Source organism: Photinus pyralis, unplaced genomic scaffold (assembly GCF_008802855.1).
Source record: "Photinus pyralis isolate 1611_PpyrPB1 unplaced genomic scaffold, Ppyr1.3 Ppyr1.4_LG1, whole genome shotgun sequence".
Lineage (NCBI taxonomy): Eukaryota > Metazoa > Arthropoda > Insecta > Coleoptera > Lampyridae > Photinus > Photinus pyralis.
This window is the reverse complement of record NW_022170249.1, coordinates 45,492,268-45,510,706: the sequence shown is the minus strand read 5'-3', so window position 1 is coordinate 45,510,706 and position 18,439 is coordinate 45,492,268. Positions and strand designations below refer to the sequence as shown.

General features: G+C 38.1%; 1 protein-coding gene across 1 annotated transcript; it reads left to right on the top strand.

Moving 5' to 3' along the window:
• Positions 1 to 627: 627 nt before the first annotated feature.
• LOC116168698 (mucin-5AC) lies at positions 628 to 18,435 on the top strand. Its single transcript, XM_031484656.1, has 2 exons — positions 628 to 748; positions 13,194 to 18,435. The coding sequence occupies exons 1-2, from the start codon at positions 746 to 748 to the stop codon at positions 18,291 to 18,293; spliced, it is 5,103 nt and encodes a 1,700-aa protein (XP_031340516.1). The 5' UTR covers positions 628 to 745; the 3' UTR covers positions 18,294 to 18,435.
• Positions 18,436 to 18,439: the final 4 nt, after the last annotated feature.

Genomic DNA, 18,439 nt, shown 5'->3' with positions numbered 1-18,439 from the left:
TCGGTACATACCCAAGGCGTTAATTTGTCTTCACTTAGGTCACGAATGAAACTAACAATTATATCACAGAATATCATAGATTATGAATTTTTGTTGGGATCACCATCTTTCCCTAAAACCGCTCTACATACATGAAGTCGTTTCAAGTGTAACCATAACTTATTGCCCTCTGAAGCATCATAAATTCATAAGTTGATCAGCTAAACTTAATTACAGTAAACAACCCTTTATTTCCGGATACGGAAAAACGATTTGCTTCCCTAAAAGTACTTTCATTGATGTACAGCGGGAGATAATTAACGCAAAAATGCCCTAAATAAGCTAAATAGGTACGCAAAAACGTTTCAAATGTAAAAATCCGCTCTTCCTTCAATGTCATTCAAACTGTTCTTAACCACGTATAGGTACAAATTTCTTTTAGTAATTGAAAGTGTGACCTTGAAACCCTAATCCGTAATAAAATTATATAAACTTCTCAAGAAATACCTTCAGTTAATTGAAGGGATTCCAATCTGTAAGGTTCAACGGAAGGGTGCAGGTAACTAGCTGCACCGTCTGCGCCCCACATACTTTCTGACACATATTTAAGAGGCGGATATTAACCGCTTTAAGACTTTCTTTCTTTGGCTACTAAGTGTTGATTTGGTGCTAGAATGTGCCAGTGAACAGTGTAATGCTCGCGAGCTGAAGATATCTAGTGTAGTAGGTTGTGTTGTGCATATTTTTTTATCGGATAATCTTGAAAATGGTTAGTACCCTTTTAATTTACCAATTTTTAGTCGTCTCCATATTTTTATCGCAAACTTTCTTTTTTTTTGCAATTTTGGCCGAAATTTGCAATACCGGTTTCGAACGAATGTGAAAAGTGGCGTTATGATTTTTACTTATTTCCTCACGATTTAGCACCTACAAGGCGAATTACACTTTTAAATTTGCACAGTCACTTTCAAAATGTGTTACAGTGATCTGAAAGTATACAAATATCAAACGAGCAATTATCTTGTAATTTGCTGTTGAATGGTTTAATCAAATTAGTATTCAATGTTGCAATTAATGAAAAGCAGCCCAATTTTAAGTCAACAACTTAGCGGATTACGCAATCTGAATTTACCATTAATTATTCGCGGTTTAATAATCTTTCACTATTCATTACCTATTGTTTCTAAAATTAATACTGGAGTAGGTCGATCGTTACATAAAATAATTTTAAACACCAAAGGTGGTATAAAAATTAGAAATTCTTCCTGATTTATTTCAGGTATAAATTAGAAAATGCTTGTTTTATTAATCCGAATTCTGTGTAATTGCCTTTCTTTACACGCATCGTTCCTTTGAAACTATGTTTACTAGAATTTCTTAATTATCCTTAGAAAGTTTATTTATTTAACCAAATAATACCTACGTACAACCGGAATTGTACATGTGTCATTTTACATTGCGACCGGTATACCCAGAATAATTTTTTTGTTGACCGTTTTGGAGTTTTTCGATTTGCTAGTAATGAAAGACCAGAACCCATTCTTTTCTGGGATATATTCACCGGATTTAAATGAGCTCTTAATTTATGTTGACGAATCTCTAATTAATAAAGGAAGTTGCTAAAAGGAATAGTAAAAGTGCTACGTATTTATCCAGTCTCGTAATGTTAATAATATACCAATGAACACTTTCAGAACTTTAATAAATATCCTGGGAATGAATGATTGAAGATTCCTTCAAAAATGTAAATTAACAAAACATTATTTCCCAGTGCCGAATGAATGTCTTCTGTATGTGTCTTTATTTCATTCTATTGATATACTTAACCGGGAAGTCCTACATTTACATTAATTAAATAAATTGATTTATTGAGTGAAATCGAAGTAGTTAACTTGATCATTAACCTATTTATTGCATTAAGCCAGAATTTTGACAAATTATGGTTTTGTAATTGAATTTATAGATGTCTGAAGGTAACAAAGGTTACATTCTTGCAATAATGGCTAATAAAATAACTGTAATTTTTGTATTAGTTCACTAATTACACGTTCTTTGCTCTATAATTGATTTTATTATAGCAACCCGCAGTCACAGCAAGTTTAAACCGCAGTTTATATTGCCGCTTAAAGCCTCTCGGGGTCGGGCGTCTAACTCAAGCTCAAGAAATTTGATTGGACAATAATTTTTCCCTTTTCTTTCAAAATTAATCAATTGGCTTTTGATCAAAATGCTTAACGGTCAGACTTCCGGTCTAATCGCCGGGGCATAGTTACAAGCGCCAACGTTATTGGAAAAGCCTAGAAAATTTACTTTAATAAATCTCGTAGTAAAAATTACAATTAATTAACCTTTAATTAATCAATTCAGTTTAAATGTTTCGTAGATTTCCTAATGGTTCGCAATGTAAAATAAAGGAAAAAGTGACCTTTACAATTTAGATTTCTTTATTTACATATAACCATAACCTTGACTATTACACAAATTAACAGAACGTATACTACAAAATGTTAATTTTTAGCATAATTAGGGAAATAAATTAGAACGTTTTGTTTAGATACCTGTGTAAATTGGGGAACCGGCTTTGTTTGTAATTTAGGTACTGTTACTTAAGTAAAGTTTTGTCGCTATTCAGGAATTAATTAATTATGTACTTTTTTGGAAATTCCCACTGAAATTATGGTTGTACAATACTATAAAGATAGCATCTACATAATATGTAAAAACCTTCTTTTGAATAGGTGGTTACTATGTCATTTTAGAAACTGTTACTTCCTTTTGATATTTGATTTATGAATCGGTTTCCAGGCTCACCCGTGCTGCAAATAAAATATTGGATGGCATATTATTCAACAATTTCTCAAATCAAAACTGAGGCATCTTATATGCAAATAGTAGGATCTCCATAGCGCCCAAACATCAAGTCTAATTTTTTACTAGCGGAAAGTAGGGTTGTCTAGGGAAGATTATTCTTACTAAATTACATTCCTAGCGGTACATTTATTGGTCTATTTGGGAGTTGAAATATAATTACAGCCGCATTTTCAAAATATCGAACAGCATGTATACGATATCCTCATTAGGTAGAGAATTGCATGGTCAACATGAGTTGTAATATGACATATTGTTTTGATGTCAAAAATAAGAGAGCTATATTGGCAATTTTTAAAGTTCATCAACAGTTAATCCAGAAATATGAATTCGTTAGTTGTCATAAAATAAATAAGCTCTTGAAGGTGTTATCAAGTTTGAATTGTACACTTTTCAGTTTTGCACATTGTATTTTTAAGACAAAATACCATTTACCAGATCCTACTATAAGCAGGGTCTGCATTTCCGCATTTAGAAAAATTTTCTGTTCACAAACACCACCCGAACATCTCCGCATGCGCGTTCTGTCAAAGACTGTTAATTCCTTCCTTTTTAAGAATGTATGTAACAAATTTGGGTCCAGTCGGTTCAGCCGTTTAGCCGGAAATGAGAGTACAGACGGACCGACAGTCAGCCCGACCGACCAAGATCATTTTTTACCCCAATACCTCTCTTACTAACGTGCTGGTGGTAAAAAGTGCGTTTTTGTCGATATTTTGAGAATGCGGCATGTCAATTGCTCACCGTAAAACAGAGCTGGGCGCTATTCGATTTTGTAAATACTTTGTAGTATTCAAATCCTTTAAATTATTCAAATACTTTGTAATTAAATACTTTTATGGAAGCAGTATTTGTATTTGCAACTCAAATACTTTCACAAATATTTAGTATTCGAATACTTCGCAAGGTATTTGAATACTTTGAGAAGTATTCGAATACTTCGCATAGTATTTGAATACTTAACCTTCCTTTTTTACCAAAAACCGACTATACCAAATTTTTTTGGAAAAACACTTTTTCTTATTAATTTTGGTGCGTAGAATCCAAAGCAATTCGTACTTTTTCGATTAGACTTCTCAATCAAAAGTTGTGGACTAGAAACCAATTTCGAAAGAAAATTCAAAGGGCTGTAACTTTTGAACAAGTAGCCCAATCTTGGAACTGTTTAAAATTATGGATTCTACAGGCCACATTCTATTAGAAAATTTTTTTCCGGGTCGATCTGAGACAATTTTTTCTTCGGGGCTCAAAAAAGGCAGTGTATAACCTTCCTTTTTTACCAAAAATCGACTACACCAAAATTTCTCGGGAAAACACTTTTTCTTATTAATTTGGGTACGTAGAATCCAAATCAATTCGTACATTTTCGATCAGACTTCTTAATCAAAAGTTATAGACTAGAAACCAATTTCGAAAAAAAAATTCAAAGGGCTGTAACTTTTGAACTAGTAGCCCAATCTTGGAACTGTTTGAAATTATGGATTCTACAGGCCACATTCTATAAGAAAATTTTTTTTCCGGGTCTATCTGAGACAATTTTTTTTCGGGGCTCAAAAAAGGCAGTGTATAAACCTTCCTTTTTTACCAAAAATCGACTACACCAAAATTTCTTGGGAAAACACTTTTTCTTATTACTTTTGGTGCGTAGAATCCAAAACAATTCGTAGTTTTTCGATTAGACTTCTCAATCAAAAGTTATGGACTAGAAACCAATTTCGAAAGAAAATTCAAAGAGCTGTAACTTTTGAACTAGTAGCCCAATCTTGGAACTGTTTGAAATTATGGATTCTACAGGCCACATTCTATAAGAAAATTTTTTTTCCTTGTCGATCTGAGACAATTTTTTTGTCGGGCCTCAAAAAAAGGCAGTGTATAACCTTCCTTTTTTACCAAAAATCGACTACACCAAAATTTCTCGGGAAAACACTTTTCTTATTAATTTTGGTGCGTAGAATCCAAAACAATTCGTACTTTTTCGATTAGACTTCTCAATCAAAAGCTTAGGTTTTTAAAATATTTTTGAAACACGCACTCCTGACAAATGATTCCTTTACTTTTCTTAGTGGTTCGCATGTCACATCTATACGAATGACGATAACGCATCTTGCTTCTTAAATTCGCCTCCTCCGACTTCTCGTATTGAGTATATCTATTTAGGTATTAATTCCTTTAAGCAACCATGGTTATGACTTAGTGGATTTATTGGGCCGTTAAGTATATCAGCCGATTATACACGGACCAATACCAATTTTTTTTCCCAAACGTCTCAACAGCATTTGCAACGTTTCTTCTTTATGTTCCTAACACATAGAAGGATGACCTTAACCGATTTAGCTAGGTTTTAACGCACGCCCTTTTTCATTTTGCAGAAATCACAAGTTTTTGCTTGACGAAGTTTGGTATCTTTGAACAAGAAAAGTAGAAACCATTTTGGGGAAATTACAAAAAAATTGCTTTTCATTCAATTTACGCAGGCACAACCACCGCCGACCACTTTTTACGACGTGAATATTCATTGTCATCGATGGCAAAATGCGAATATCCTTTTTTTAAAGTCTTACAAGCCGTTAGACACTTCAGTTCTTAAACACATAAATAGTGTATCCACCAAAGTTCATGAAATTTTGATCACTTTGGAGGTCCGAGCAAAAATTCTACTTGGAATTTTTTTTTCGTATTAACAAGCTAATTTTGAATTCATTATTATACTGCTCAAAATCCCTCAAATTTTTTTCGCAACCCCCATTCAAAGGGATTTAAAACTAAAACTTATAAAAGTTACTTCCGGGACCAGTGTTTTCATGACTTTGTTATGGTACGAAAGACGTGGCTCTATTTTTATCGATATTCAATCGATAAGTTCAAAAATCACAATCCGGCATAATTTTTGGTGCAGTTATTTTTATTTTACACAAAAAAATGCCTTTGAATTCCCGGTGGGGTAGATGAAGGTATATCCCCCTTCGCTCAGCTGGTTTGACCAGTAAGTTACCCAATGCGAAAACGATCATTTCCCTAGTTGTGCATTCTTTACGGTTATGTGAAAAACTGCTTATTCTTGCATCTCTTGACCAGCGTTACAACCTTGAAACGGCCACTGTGCACGACCGATTCTACTTGACATCCTCAAGGTGTGCATCCTCCCAAAATCGTATGAGATTTAAAACCAGCTTCTTCACTCACTACAGGAAGTGCATGTTACGTTGTATTATCTCAGTGTATCACTAGGGTTTATAATGGATACTTTGAGATACCGCTTATCTTTTTGTAGCTGGGATCCTTTCAAAGGAAAACAAGAGAAAAGCCGTAAAAGGGGATCCTTAGTACGCCTATGTTAATTTATTTCCAGAAGGTGCTGTTATACAGATTTGATTTTGAGTAGGTCATTAGAGTGCACCCTACGTTCCGCTACTCAGGCCCGATGATGGCCTTTAACAGTCGTTTAACATAGACGAGTTAATTTTGGTAAAATTCCGAAGCCATTTTAGGAGTGCGATACACCCAGTATTGGTTTGATTTGTTAATAAAAATTATTTTGACAAACAAGGTTACCGATAAGGCGATAAATGTAGTTAACACTCCAAATACGTAAAGATAATTAAAGAACAAACTCCATAACATTCCACGTTGTTCCCTATGTAAGAACTACCGATTCTGATATAGTAGCGGTCATCAAAGCAAAGCCGGACTGAATTCCAAAAAACCCTCAAAATACCCTGTGGTCTACTTTTCGAGCCCCACCTTATAATTGAAAATTTTGACCAAATCCAGGCATCATCTCAAAGTGATTAGGAAAAAAATATTTCGTCCTGCACTGAGGGGGGACCTATATGTTTCAAACGAGATATCACCAAGCCGAGAATTCGTCCATTATACGGACCGAAGTTCTGTTCGTAATAGCTCATCTTATTTATTTAAAAATGCACCGAAAATGAGGGAACTATCAGCGTTGCCTTGATATTTGAGATCCTTTGTTTGTTCCATAATTTGTTCAAGAACTTGGATGGATAACCTAGGGAGGTGACTTACTGAACGTCGCGATTGGGAATGAATTATTAATGCTACGTGCAAAAATGGAAATAAATACTACACCGATTTTCAAATTTGGAAATAAATCACGTGTCGGTCAATATTCTAAAACCAAAAATGTGAAAAAATTAATGGATGTGGCTCAAAAATTGTTTAATTTATTGTATGTCATGTGTGAACTATTTAAAAAAAGGATTTAAGTTTATTTTCTTCCAGATCAATGACTTATTGATATAGTATTACCACTACCTAGTTGCATTATAATACATTTTGCCATTTCGTATGATTTCTTGCATTCAGGACTAACCGGTTTTGCAATAGACGCACACTTTTTCGCCGATTCTTTGGAAACCCAAGGAAAACTCGCCGTAAACTGGTTCACGTTGAACTGGCCATCCTCCTTAATGACATTGAATTTAGGGTAAATGCAATTGTAATAACATCCAATAGCCTCATTATTTGCAAACTCTACACCATGAGTAAAGTCATCCACTTGCTTGAGATCTGCTCCGGATTTTTTAAGGCATTGATTCTTATAGTCTTTGATGCTATCTTCCCACTTCACCCAATTTGAACAGGTATCTAAAACAAAACTCATGAATGTTCAGGGACTATACTGCATTCGCACCTCCAGAAGCAGTATGGGATCTTATGGACTAAATGCCTCTCCTTCTAATTTGCGTTGTCATTTTTCACATTTTTAATAAGTTTGGCCAGCATGTACTGTATGTGCATAAGCACCATACTGCATCTGAAGGTGCGAACGCGCTAAAGTAAAGATTTTGTCATACCTTTTTGGCAACAACCGCCGTCAACCCAAAAGCAAGTAACAGCAATATCTTCATCATTCTGGATTAAAGCGCGTGATGTACAATATAAATGAATTATATTGCGAGTGATATTTTATAGTCTGGTCTTTTTAATATCAGCATTGAATAGATTTATTATTCAATGATATCAGTTATTATCCTGTCACATGACATTCATATCTTTATTTTTACGTTCAATTTTGAAATTGACGAACTTTTAATATCGATAAGTGTTTACCTACGTAATTAAACGTATTTAGGTATCAAATAACATGAATGATATGCGCAATTATGTCAAATGTAATATTGTGAACTGAGCACTACCTTTGCGTTTACAGTTATTCATTATAATATGTTTATTTATCTGTATAGGTACCATAAGTAGGTTTTAACACATCACGAAGTATAATAGATAAATCAAATAAGGCAAAATATATAGATAAAGAGAACAATACACAATTACAACAATTTAAAATTTTAGATAATAAAAGACAAAACATAGATAAAGTAAGATAATACACAATTTCAACGGTTTAAAAAGTTAAAAAAATAAAATAAGCAAACCAGGTAGCAAAAACTGAATAATACATAATCACAGTTTACAATTTTAAATTAGAGCGACCAGATACCAACCTTAAAACTACTAGTATAGGCTCTGTTTTAACATGTCAAGGATACATATATCCGAAAGTAATATAAACAAACAATTATGTTAAATAAATAACATTAAAATTATTGTATAGTTCACCAGGGCGTAGGTGTATATGTGTTGGGCGCAAAGCCCGAAAACGGCCAATGGTCGTTTTTTTTGCTCAATCTTAGGATTGGGCTATTTAAAACGACCAAAGCCCGAATTTCCTTTCAATTTCGGACTTCGATCGTTTCCAGACAGCCAAACCTAGGATTGTGCAAATATGAAACGATCAAAGTTTAATAAATTCGGTTCCAGTGTCAGTGTGAGGTGACATTTTAACCATCGGGGACGTAAAAAAACGTAGAAACGTGAAATTTAAAAGAGTTACGGAAGTACCTTACAATCTTTTAGACATTTTTTGTATAATAGGTGCTCCTTACATCCAATGTGACAATGGAACAGGGTTCACCGCCGCACAGTCATAAATGAACTTGCTGATATGATCGAAGCTAAAATAAAATTTTTGAATGAAATCAAAATAAAAAATTTTGTACATAAAAAAGAAAAATTTCGAAATAAGTGCGTTACGTCATTTATGGGTTGCCTCCTCAAAGATTTTGAGTGTTACTGAATTTTTATTGAGTCACTAAAAATGTGTGTTAGCTTAGGTTATTTCCTAATTACTCAATCTTAGGTTTGGCTGCTTCAGGAAGGCCAAAGTCCGATATTGAATCAGAATTCGAGCTTTTTTAAATAGTCCAATCCTAAGTCTGAGCAAAAACAACGACCATTGGCCGTTTTCGGGCTTTGCAACATATGCAGTAATATTATATCATGAATGGCTTAATAAGTGCTCTTTAATGACTCTTAACACTATAAAGTGTTAGGCCACCAAACAAATGCTCTGTAGCATAGCATAGGTCTTATCACGGCCGTGTACAACCATAAGACAGCCTTCGGGGATGCTCCCCAAACTCTCCCTATTGAGGGGCAAAAGTCCTATTTGCTTCTTCGATTTGAGCGGAACATGTTTACTTCAATTCAGTTTTTTGTCAAGTGTGATTCCTAGATATTTATGTGACTCTCAAAATTGGAGGTGTTTCTGGAATAATTGGGGAGTTCGAGTGAAGAGAACTAGCTCCGTTTTTATCGGGTTGATATCATTCTTCGGTTACTCTAAGAGGTAACTACGTCTTCATAGAGTAGCCTCAAATTTGTGCGTTATTAGTATGGATATATCTTCCGCCTACCCCGGCGTATAGTAGCCACTGCCATGGAGGTGACAGAGGAAGGAAGTCAAGTTCCACAGAATTGGTGATAGCACCCTATCTTGAGGTGATCCTCTCACTACTGTGCACCTTAGTATTTCGTCGCTAATGTTGATGTGCACTGCTCTGAAATTCAGCAGCTGCGCAATCCAGCCTCGTACGACTTCCGTCACGCCGTGGTGGCCGTAAAGCCATTTTTATTGTATCGAAGATTGTTTTGCCAAGAGCTCCTTCTGTATCTATGAATAGGTAGGGACTCCCAGTGTGGACTGTTTATAGTCCAGCGATCTCTCAATCCACCCTATAACGCAGTGCAGGACTGACTCAGATCTTCCTGGGGAGGAGTGTTGGTTAGGGTGCAGCGGAACCCGCGTTAGCGCCGTATCCCTTATGTATCTATCGCCCGTATATATTCTCACTAGGTATATGACAATAACATCCAGTCCCCAGAGGAGCTGGTATTATGACGTCCAATCCTGGTGAGTTGTATGCTGATTTCACCTCCCAGTCATTCTCCGTGGGGATGAAAGAGGTAACCTCTGGTCAGTTGGGGTATGGCGCTGTGGTGGTTCCGACAAAATGGGCGTCTTTCAGTCCCTCGGCTGTCCGTCTTATGTAGCTCTTATAAGCCGCTCAAACGGCTATAGCTTTGCTCTCTTTGTCTTATTGAACAGTTTGGTCAAGTGAGTTCTCTACTTTTTGAGCGCCCTGCTCCACCGGGGATGGTGGTAGGGCGTCTTGGCAGTCCTCAGAGAGAATGCCTGCTTAAATGACAATGGAGTTGGTAAGATCTCCATTGTCGTGTAAGTCGGCAGGACCCGACAGGCGTCTTCCGAAAGGGTACTCTCTCTTAGGATGTCGCACGAGTACCTCCAACCCCTGAACGTGGGTGTTAGTGTAGCGCCTTTTAGGGCAGACAGTTGCTGGTCAAGAAGCTTGGCCAGGTGATTTTGTACCATATCCGCCTGGTTAGCCGTTAAGTTACCTAGAGGGTTATTGGTATTTATGATCGCTACTTGGTATGTCGGCAACTTGTTTGTAGCTACGATTGCGCGGTGCTCCAGCCTTACTGACACCCGCCTTTGGTTGGGCCTGTGTGGTCTGCCTTTCTTCGTCGACGGTTTGGTCGGTGTTGAGTCATCCCATCTCAGCCTTAAATCATTTTCCTCACTTTTAGCGTCTGAGCTGCACAACCAAATATTCTCTGCTTCAACCACCATGGTTTCTAGCTCTCCCCACTCCTTTTCTATTGATAGCACTGAATTCGTGTTTATCTTAACATAATCGAAGACATAATCGATTATATCACCTCTTTCTGCAGCAAATCAACTCTATACTGTCGTTTTTATTTCCTATTTGCTTAGTTTTGACCATCACTAAATTATGCTTACAGTTGGTATCCAAGCTTCTACACATTCTACTATCTAAAATGCTTGCGTTGTATTTATTCTCTACTAATACGGACTCGATCTGATTTTTTGTCCTAAAAGTCTTTTTGCTTTAAAAAAGGTTAATTAGGTAGGTAGGTATAGTAAGTACTCCAACAATACATTTTATTGTAAATGGAAATCAAGGGAAGCGACGTTGTAAAAGACACAAAAGACTAAAAAGAAAAGCAATAATAAATTACGTGACTTTCATAGCAAGACTTTAAGACACCGATGTCCCACCGCTCGTTCCGTCTTTCACTAGGCATCGCAAATAGACCATGAAATTGCGATTCAGAAAATATCGTCAAGCGGCATGAAGAGCAAATCGTGGCAGAAAAACTTTTCATGCGTATGACACAGTACCCCATAAGATAATAGCCAATTAGATTCCATTCAGGATGCACACTTTCATTATTGCTAAACATCCAACGTTTACGTTACGGTTTACGATTAATTAAAAATTAAAGCAATTAAATTGCGTTTCACCAGAAAGGCGGATGCTCAATGGTTACCTACGTAACTACAGCAATGGGTGTAATAATTATGTCGCTTACTTTTAAAGGTGTGTTTAATATTTAAGGTACACCTGTCGCCGGCCGGCGGATTTGGAGAAAGTTTAACCTCTGATCATTAAGATGCATCAGAACAGAGTATGAAAGTAACTCACCTTGGACTTGAAAGTTTCTTGTTTTTATTGAAAATTTCATGGTACACCATAAAGGTGGCGGGGTGAAATTTTTGCATAAATTTCATTACGAAATAGACTGTGCGTGTCATGCTGGTACAATACTCTATTTCAGTATATTCGAAATTATAACGTGTTACATTACAGTAACTAAAGGTCGCACCTTTTTCGCAGCACCCTGGTACTTTTGTCGTACCAGTGGTAATGCAGAAGGCCCTGAAACTGTCAGGTAATGTTCCACTTTACTTTTGTTCAAACATCAAGCTCTCGAGATGAAAAATTATATAGCTCATCTCGTTAGGAGATCTGTGTAGGAGATGGCAGTTGGAGGAAGGCATTTCCAATCCTGGCAATTGGCAGACAGGTAGAGGACCTTGCCTTTTTGATAGGTAAATCAGAGAATTTTATAGATATCTATAATTGAATACTGAATAGTTTTGACCCTTGAACACCTATGAAGCCCCCCTCTCCCTTGGTTCTTAATCCTTTTTCAGCATAATGTGGAAAATATGTGCCTAAAAGCCCCAAGGTTTTTTAAAAATACCAATTTTTGAATGTTAAGCTACTCTTAAAATTATATCCTCTTGAAATGATCTTTTTTAAATTGGTTCTGTTCATTGGAACTCACTTAAAAGTTATTGTGTATAACTACTTCTGAGCCCTTTTTAAAATCAGTTTAGGTTTTTAGAACTTATGCAGAAGATCATCTTTTTATTTATTATAGTTATGTTAAAGAGCGTGATTGCGAAACATTTGGGAACCGGGGCATTTATTTATCAGTTAATGTTGTCGCAGCATAATCCAAGCATATCGCATAAGTGTGCCAAATACTAAACCTTGAGGAACTCCTTTATATAAAAAGGTATAGAAATGAAATATTCGGTAACATAGGTAGTCAATGAACCGTTTCGCTGGAGTTCCATATTAGAAATAATCTAAAGAAAGTAATTGCAATCGTATCGAATTTGAATTATTTAATAGATCACAACATTTTAAATAAGCATATTCTCTGTAGGTAAACATACAATCACTTTGGTCACTCAACCTTTTCGTTAAAGCGAGTACATTTCCTTAACCTACTTGCGTTACGCTTTAAATTCAGTCATTTAATCAAGCAATGATTGTAATTAATGTTCAGTCTTGTGGATATTAGATATCGTCGTTATGTCACTAACAAACTAGGAAATCAAGTCATTTACCCATTTTGATCCATGTCTTCATTGCTTAAGTATTTACTTCAGATTGGTAAGTAGGTATCGGAATATGTGGCATCGCTCTCAGTAACTTAGGACGCGATCATTGCCCTTACGTAAAATTAAAAAAGAACTGCAACAGTCTCGTTTGATTTAACCCACTTTCTCTCTTTTTAAATAAACTAAATGCCAGAAGGTAACAAATACGAGTACCTAGGCATGTCATTTGGTAGCCGTTTCAATACCTTACATAATATCTCCCACGCATACTATATGTCTAATTGAGGTTTTTTTGCAGATTCCTAAGGAGGACATTTTTAGATGTGTGTTCTTTGCAACCTTTTTGCTTACGGCTAAATCACAGAACGCTTACGACACAAACGACTGGGTACCAATCGCCAATAAGTGTCCTTCATGTTCGACCAAAGACGCTGTCATCGAACAGAAACCCACAGGCCGGGTTCTAAACCTTCACGAACCTGTTCGCGACAAATTCTTTCCCGAAGAACATGTGGTGCGAACGAAGAAGTCGAACAACGATCAATACTTACGCGAAGTATCTCCGCCTGCAATTAACAAACCGTTTCAACGCCAGCCAGAATTTCGGCAACAAAGTTTTCAATCGAAACCAAACTTTCAAACCCAGCTAAATGAAGGGGAGATACTGAATCAGTTCTTCGCGCCAGCCAACTTTGAACAGCAGCGACAACCTCACTTGCTCTTTCAACAATTCCCTTCGCAGTTCATTTTCCCACCTGAAAATCCACCGTTCGCTTATAGGAATCAATTTCCTCATCCGCCACTGTTGAAGAATCCACTATTGTTTCCGCCGGAGCAAACTCGCCTAAACTCGAACTTTGCATTTCAAGAGCAGAATGCTCTGAATTATACTAAACCGAATTCGTTTCAATCACTGAATCCAGAAATAATTAACCAAGCGCTGTCTCCGGATATTGTAACGAGCAGCAATACTAATTTTAGAGAAGTTCCCGTGAGAAACACTTCACCTAAACCCAGTGGAGACTCCGTCCAACTTTTGTATGTGCCAGTCGACAGTTTAAATAAACGAATTCTACCGTCCCAAAGTCAGACGGTGAAACAGGAGGTTCCATTCCAGCCGGCTCAATTTAATCCGACACAAGATTTCCGCCAGTTGCCAACTTTGCAAGCGCAACAGCCGCCGACACTGCTAAATAACAATTTCCAAAATCGGCAAACCGAACTCAGTCATGAGCAGGCACATAAACAACAACAACTGTTGTCGATTCAACATGATTTTGCGCAACAAGCGCTTGATGCTTTAAATTTGCAACTTCAATTGCAACGGGGACAACTTCCCACAGTGGTTCAGCAAAGGATACCGTTACCGACCACCACTACAACAACACCAGTTCCGATCATAACAGAACCGAGCACAAAGAAACCAAAGCCCCACCAGCCACCACTTGCTGTGTATATGGGTGGTCATGGTGATGTCACAGTATCCGACGTGCTAAATCTTTTGAAGAATGCGAAAACAATTTCCGTACAAGATGCGGTCGGTCCCAATTCTCCACAAGTTTTTGTAGGCCCGCACAATTTAGAAGCACCCGACGGTTACGTGAAGTTTGATCTACCATACTTGAGTTCGTTGGGTTCTAACCGTATAGAACGAAAAGTCGATCAACTTCCATTTTTTGTCGCCCCGGTAAGCTACAAGGCTCCAACGGGATACTCGAAAATACCTTTACCTGCACCGCATGTTGGATCAGTTGTCGTTTCGCAAAAGGATCAAGACAGAAGCCAAGACCCAACGTTCATTGGGTCTTCCGATGTTAATCAATTTTTGAATCCTGTCGACAACGGACCAATCCATAGATTTAATCCGACCCATTCTACAGCTTCACCATCATTTTTGAAGCAAACCATAAACGAATACGAACTGGCGCAAATTAACCATCAATTCCAGCCGCAGGCTGAGTTTCAGCAGGAAGCTGGAGCCCATGAATACGAAGATTCAAACAATTTCCAGGCGCAACCAGAATTTAGTCATACTACTGCCTCTGCGGTTCCGCAAACGCATTTACTTCAAAATATCCCTAAGGAAGCAGATACGACGAGGTTTCAACAGTACCAAAACAATCGTTTTGTGGCTACATCGCAACCGATTGCAACGCACCAATTCGCACCTCTACCAGAGAGCGAACGACTCAAATCTGCAGTTCCTACAAGAGCAAGTCATTATGCAACATTTTCAAGCAACGCGTTTGGAAATGATTATGTACAAGATTTCCGTCAAAGTTCAAGGTCGCCACCCAGAACCACTTCAGAAATCAGTTTGGATACACCACCTGCACCAACTAGGAGCATACCTACTCATTCCGAAAGTTTTGTTTCCGCGCCAAAAGAGAAAACCGATGGTTCATCGTTGTCACAGGTACGCCCTATCGATAACAACAAATATGTCGAATTTCGAGATCACATAGCTCAAAATAATTTCGACCAATATCAACAAAACCACCAAGAAATCTTTCAAAACAAAAAACAAGTCAAACCGATGGAAATTATTAACGGTCCTTTACTCGAACCTTCGTATCTCCAATTAAACGAAGAAGGCGAATATGTTCCAATGAAAAGTAACCACCATATTTCTCACAAATTATCACAACAGCCTTTGGTTCAAGACGTACAAGTTCAGGATACACCCTCCTCTACGACTGAAGTCAACAGGCAAAAACAATCATTTACGTCAGTACCTACTATACAATCTCAACCGGAATACAGTTTTAGACCTAGGCAAAGAGTTAGTCCGCCTCAGCCGAATGTGATCCCTGATACAGCCTTCTCTACAACTGAAGTCAACAGGCAACTGCAATCATTTACGTCAGCACCTACTATACAATCTCACCCGGAATATAACTTTAGACCTAGGCAAAGAGTTAGTCCGCCTCAGCAGAATGTGATCCTTGATAGTGTCACAGAAGATCAAGCTCAAGAAGATTTTAGGTTACCTCCCGAACTTCCCACAATTCATCCAGAAATTCACTCATTAATAAATAACCTACAAGATCAATCAATTCGTCCACTGCTAGTGCCCGCGTTAATAGCGCCTACACATGACACAAGTAGTGGCCAGCAACCCATCTTTCATTCGTCGTCAACTGAGCCACCATATATAACGACGACCCCCGTCATTCACACCACGACCCAGCCAACGTCTACCACAACAGCATACCGCCAAAGACAAAGAGGGCGTCAGCGAGCGAAGGTGAGCACAACTACGTATGCTACGCCTTCTCGAAGAACTCAGCAACCTAGAACTCGCCGTCCATTAAATATCCGCACTACCACCGTCAATTACCAAGAGGAATACCCAGAGTATTCTCCAACCAGAGCCAGCCGTGTGAAAGGAGGATATTCAGAAGAATATTATCATACCCCCGAACCAACTCAAAGATCGACCAGTCGTCAGAGAATACGAACAAGAGGGCGCACTACGCCAGCACCTCCACCTGAAACTCCTAATTTGACAGAGAGGGCTTTTAATCAACCTGAACTCATATCAGGTTTTGAAGCATCCCCAGTTCAACCACACTCCTATATGCAATTTGAACACCAAATTATTCCAACTCACGGATCTACTGAAGCGCCCGTAATCATCTCTAAACCCGAGCCACAACAAAACCAAATGAATGTTGATGTCATTATAAAGCATCCAGTAGAACCTGTGATTATTTCAGAACCCGAAGGGGATTCGCACTACGTAAGGTTTAGTTCGAATATAGACACCAGCAATATTGTAACGCAGCAAGCTCAAGAAACCACAACGCCTTCGTATGTTCGCATAAATGCGAAAGGACGTGTAAGATCAAGGATAAGGTCTACAACTACTTCTACTACTACACCATCGACGACCACAACAACCGCTAAAGAAGAACCGCAAGAGTTTTATGGTTTCTTCAGACCACCTAATTTCAATTCGCCTCAAGTGTCATTCTACTCCCCTACACACGGGATTGTTACACGGCGACCAACTTACATATCAAGCAACTCTGTAATCTACGACGACCAACCAGTGGAAAACTCAAATAACGTCGATATTTACTCCACTAATAACTTAATCCCTTCCTCTCCTACATTCGTAGGTGAATTGATAACGAAATATACTCCCACGACGGAGAGAACCACCACCGAAGTTCCAACGTCTAAACCTACCCGCCCGAAATTTCGTACCAGAGTTCGAGTGCCCTCTCGGAAAGTTACAGAAGACGGTCGTCAGCAGTCTACCACTCCTCCAAGTGAAGTGCGCATTCGCACCCGAGGACGATCTCACTTCGTTTCACCCAAAATCAGAGACCATAACCAATCGGAAGACGAAGAAGTCGAAGGAGGCAATTATCCAAAATTATTTCCCAAAAGCACCGAGAGACCGTCTTTTCAAATAACTATCGAGCCTATTGTTGAGGAATCGTCGATCGATGAGGATCAGATTCCGTATTCTTCAATACATAGACCGAAATTCGTAATAACCAACTCAAATGGAACTAGAATTGTAAACGATTTGATAATCGATCGGAAAGTTATTGAATCCCAGGAGCAGCCCGTGCCCATTCCGGCTGTTTCAGAAAACGAGAGCACCGAAGTGAACGATGGTAAATCTCTAATGGACGATATACTAAGCGAGCTTGATAAAATTCAGGATGAAAACGAGAGTGTCACAAACAAACCTGATGCCTACCAAGAACATGATGGGATTTATAATCATAAACCGAAAGGGCGCAGGCGAGGCGTTTGGAGGCTAGTGAAACGTCCGGTTGAATCTTTTGAAACAGCTGAATCTCAATACGTAGGAAAAATTAGTGCTAACACTCTTCCCTTTAACAGCGATGGCAAAGAGAAAGTGTATGACGTAGATAAACTTGTTTCAACAGAATCCAACACGAAACCTGTAGAGGTAGAAACTACTGCTACTCCTGTAGAAGTACGAACTACCCCCTTCATATTAGCTACGCCGGAAGAAAGCTTCTTGGATTCGTTTTATAAAATGTTCGACTCGGTGGGCCCCTATGAAGAAACTGTTGAGTCAACTACTAAACCCACCACTACCGAACCTCAAACTACTCAGGATGTAGGGGTGACAAGTACTGAATTACCACCTGTAGAAATTCAACTAACCACCACCTTACCAACCACCCAAAACGTAACCGAATCCACAACGGTACTAGTCGAGCAAAAACAGGAGAGCTCAACAGAACCTGCTACAACGCTACCACCAACTACATATCCTCAAACGGAAAGCACGCAACCCCAAATTTGGGACGTCAAAACCTCCACGGCGACTGAAATATCACACGAAACCGAAATATGCTACAGAGGTAAATGCATAAAATCCAGTCGGAATAATCAGTTGGGAATGTAATTAAATTGTGATTAAAGTACTGTAAAGACTTAGCTCAACGTGATGTGTGATTGCGCATTTCTAGTTCTTCTTGTGACTACCCATTTTGTACATATTTAGAATGTTAGTGTGATCATATTTAATTTATAGGCTTACTTAAGAAGTTT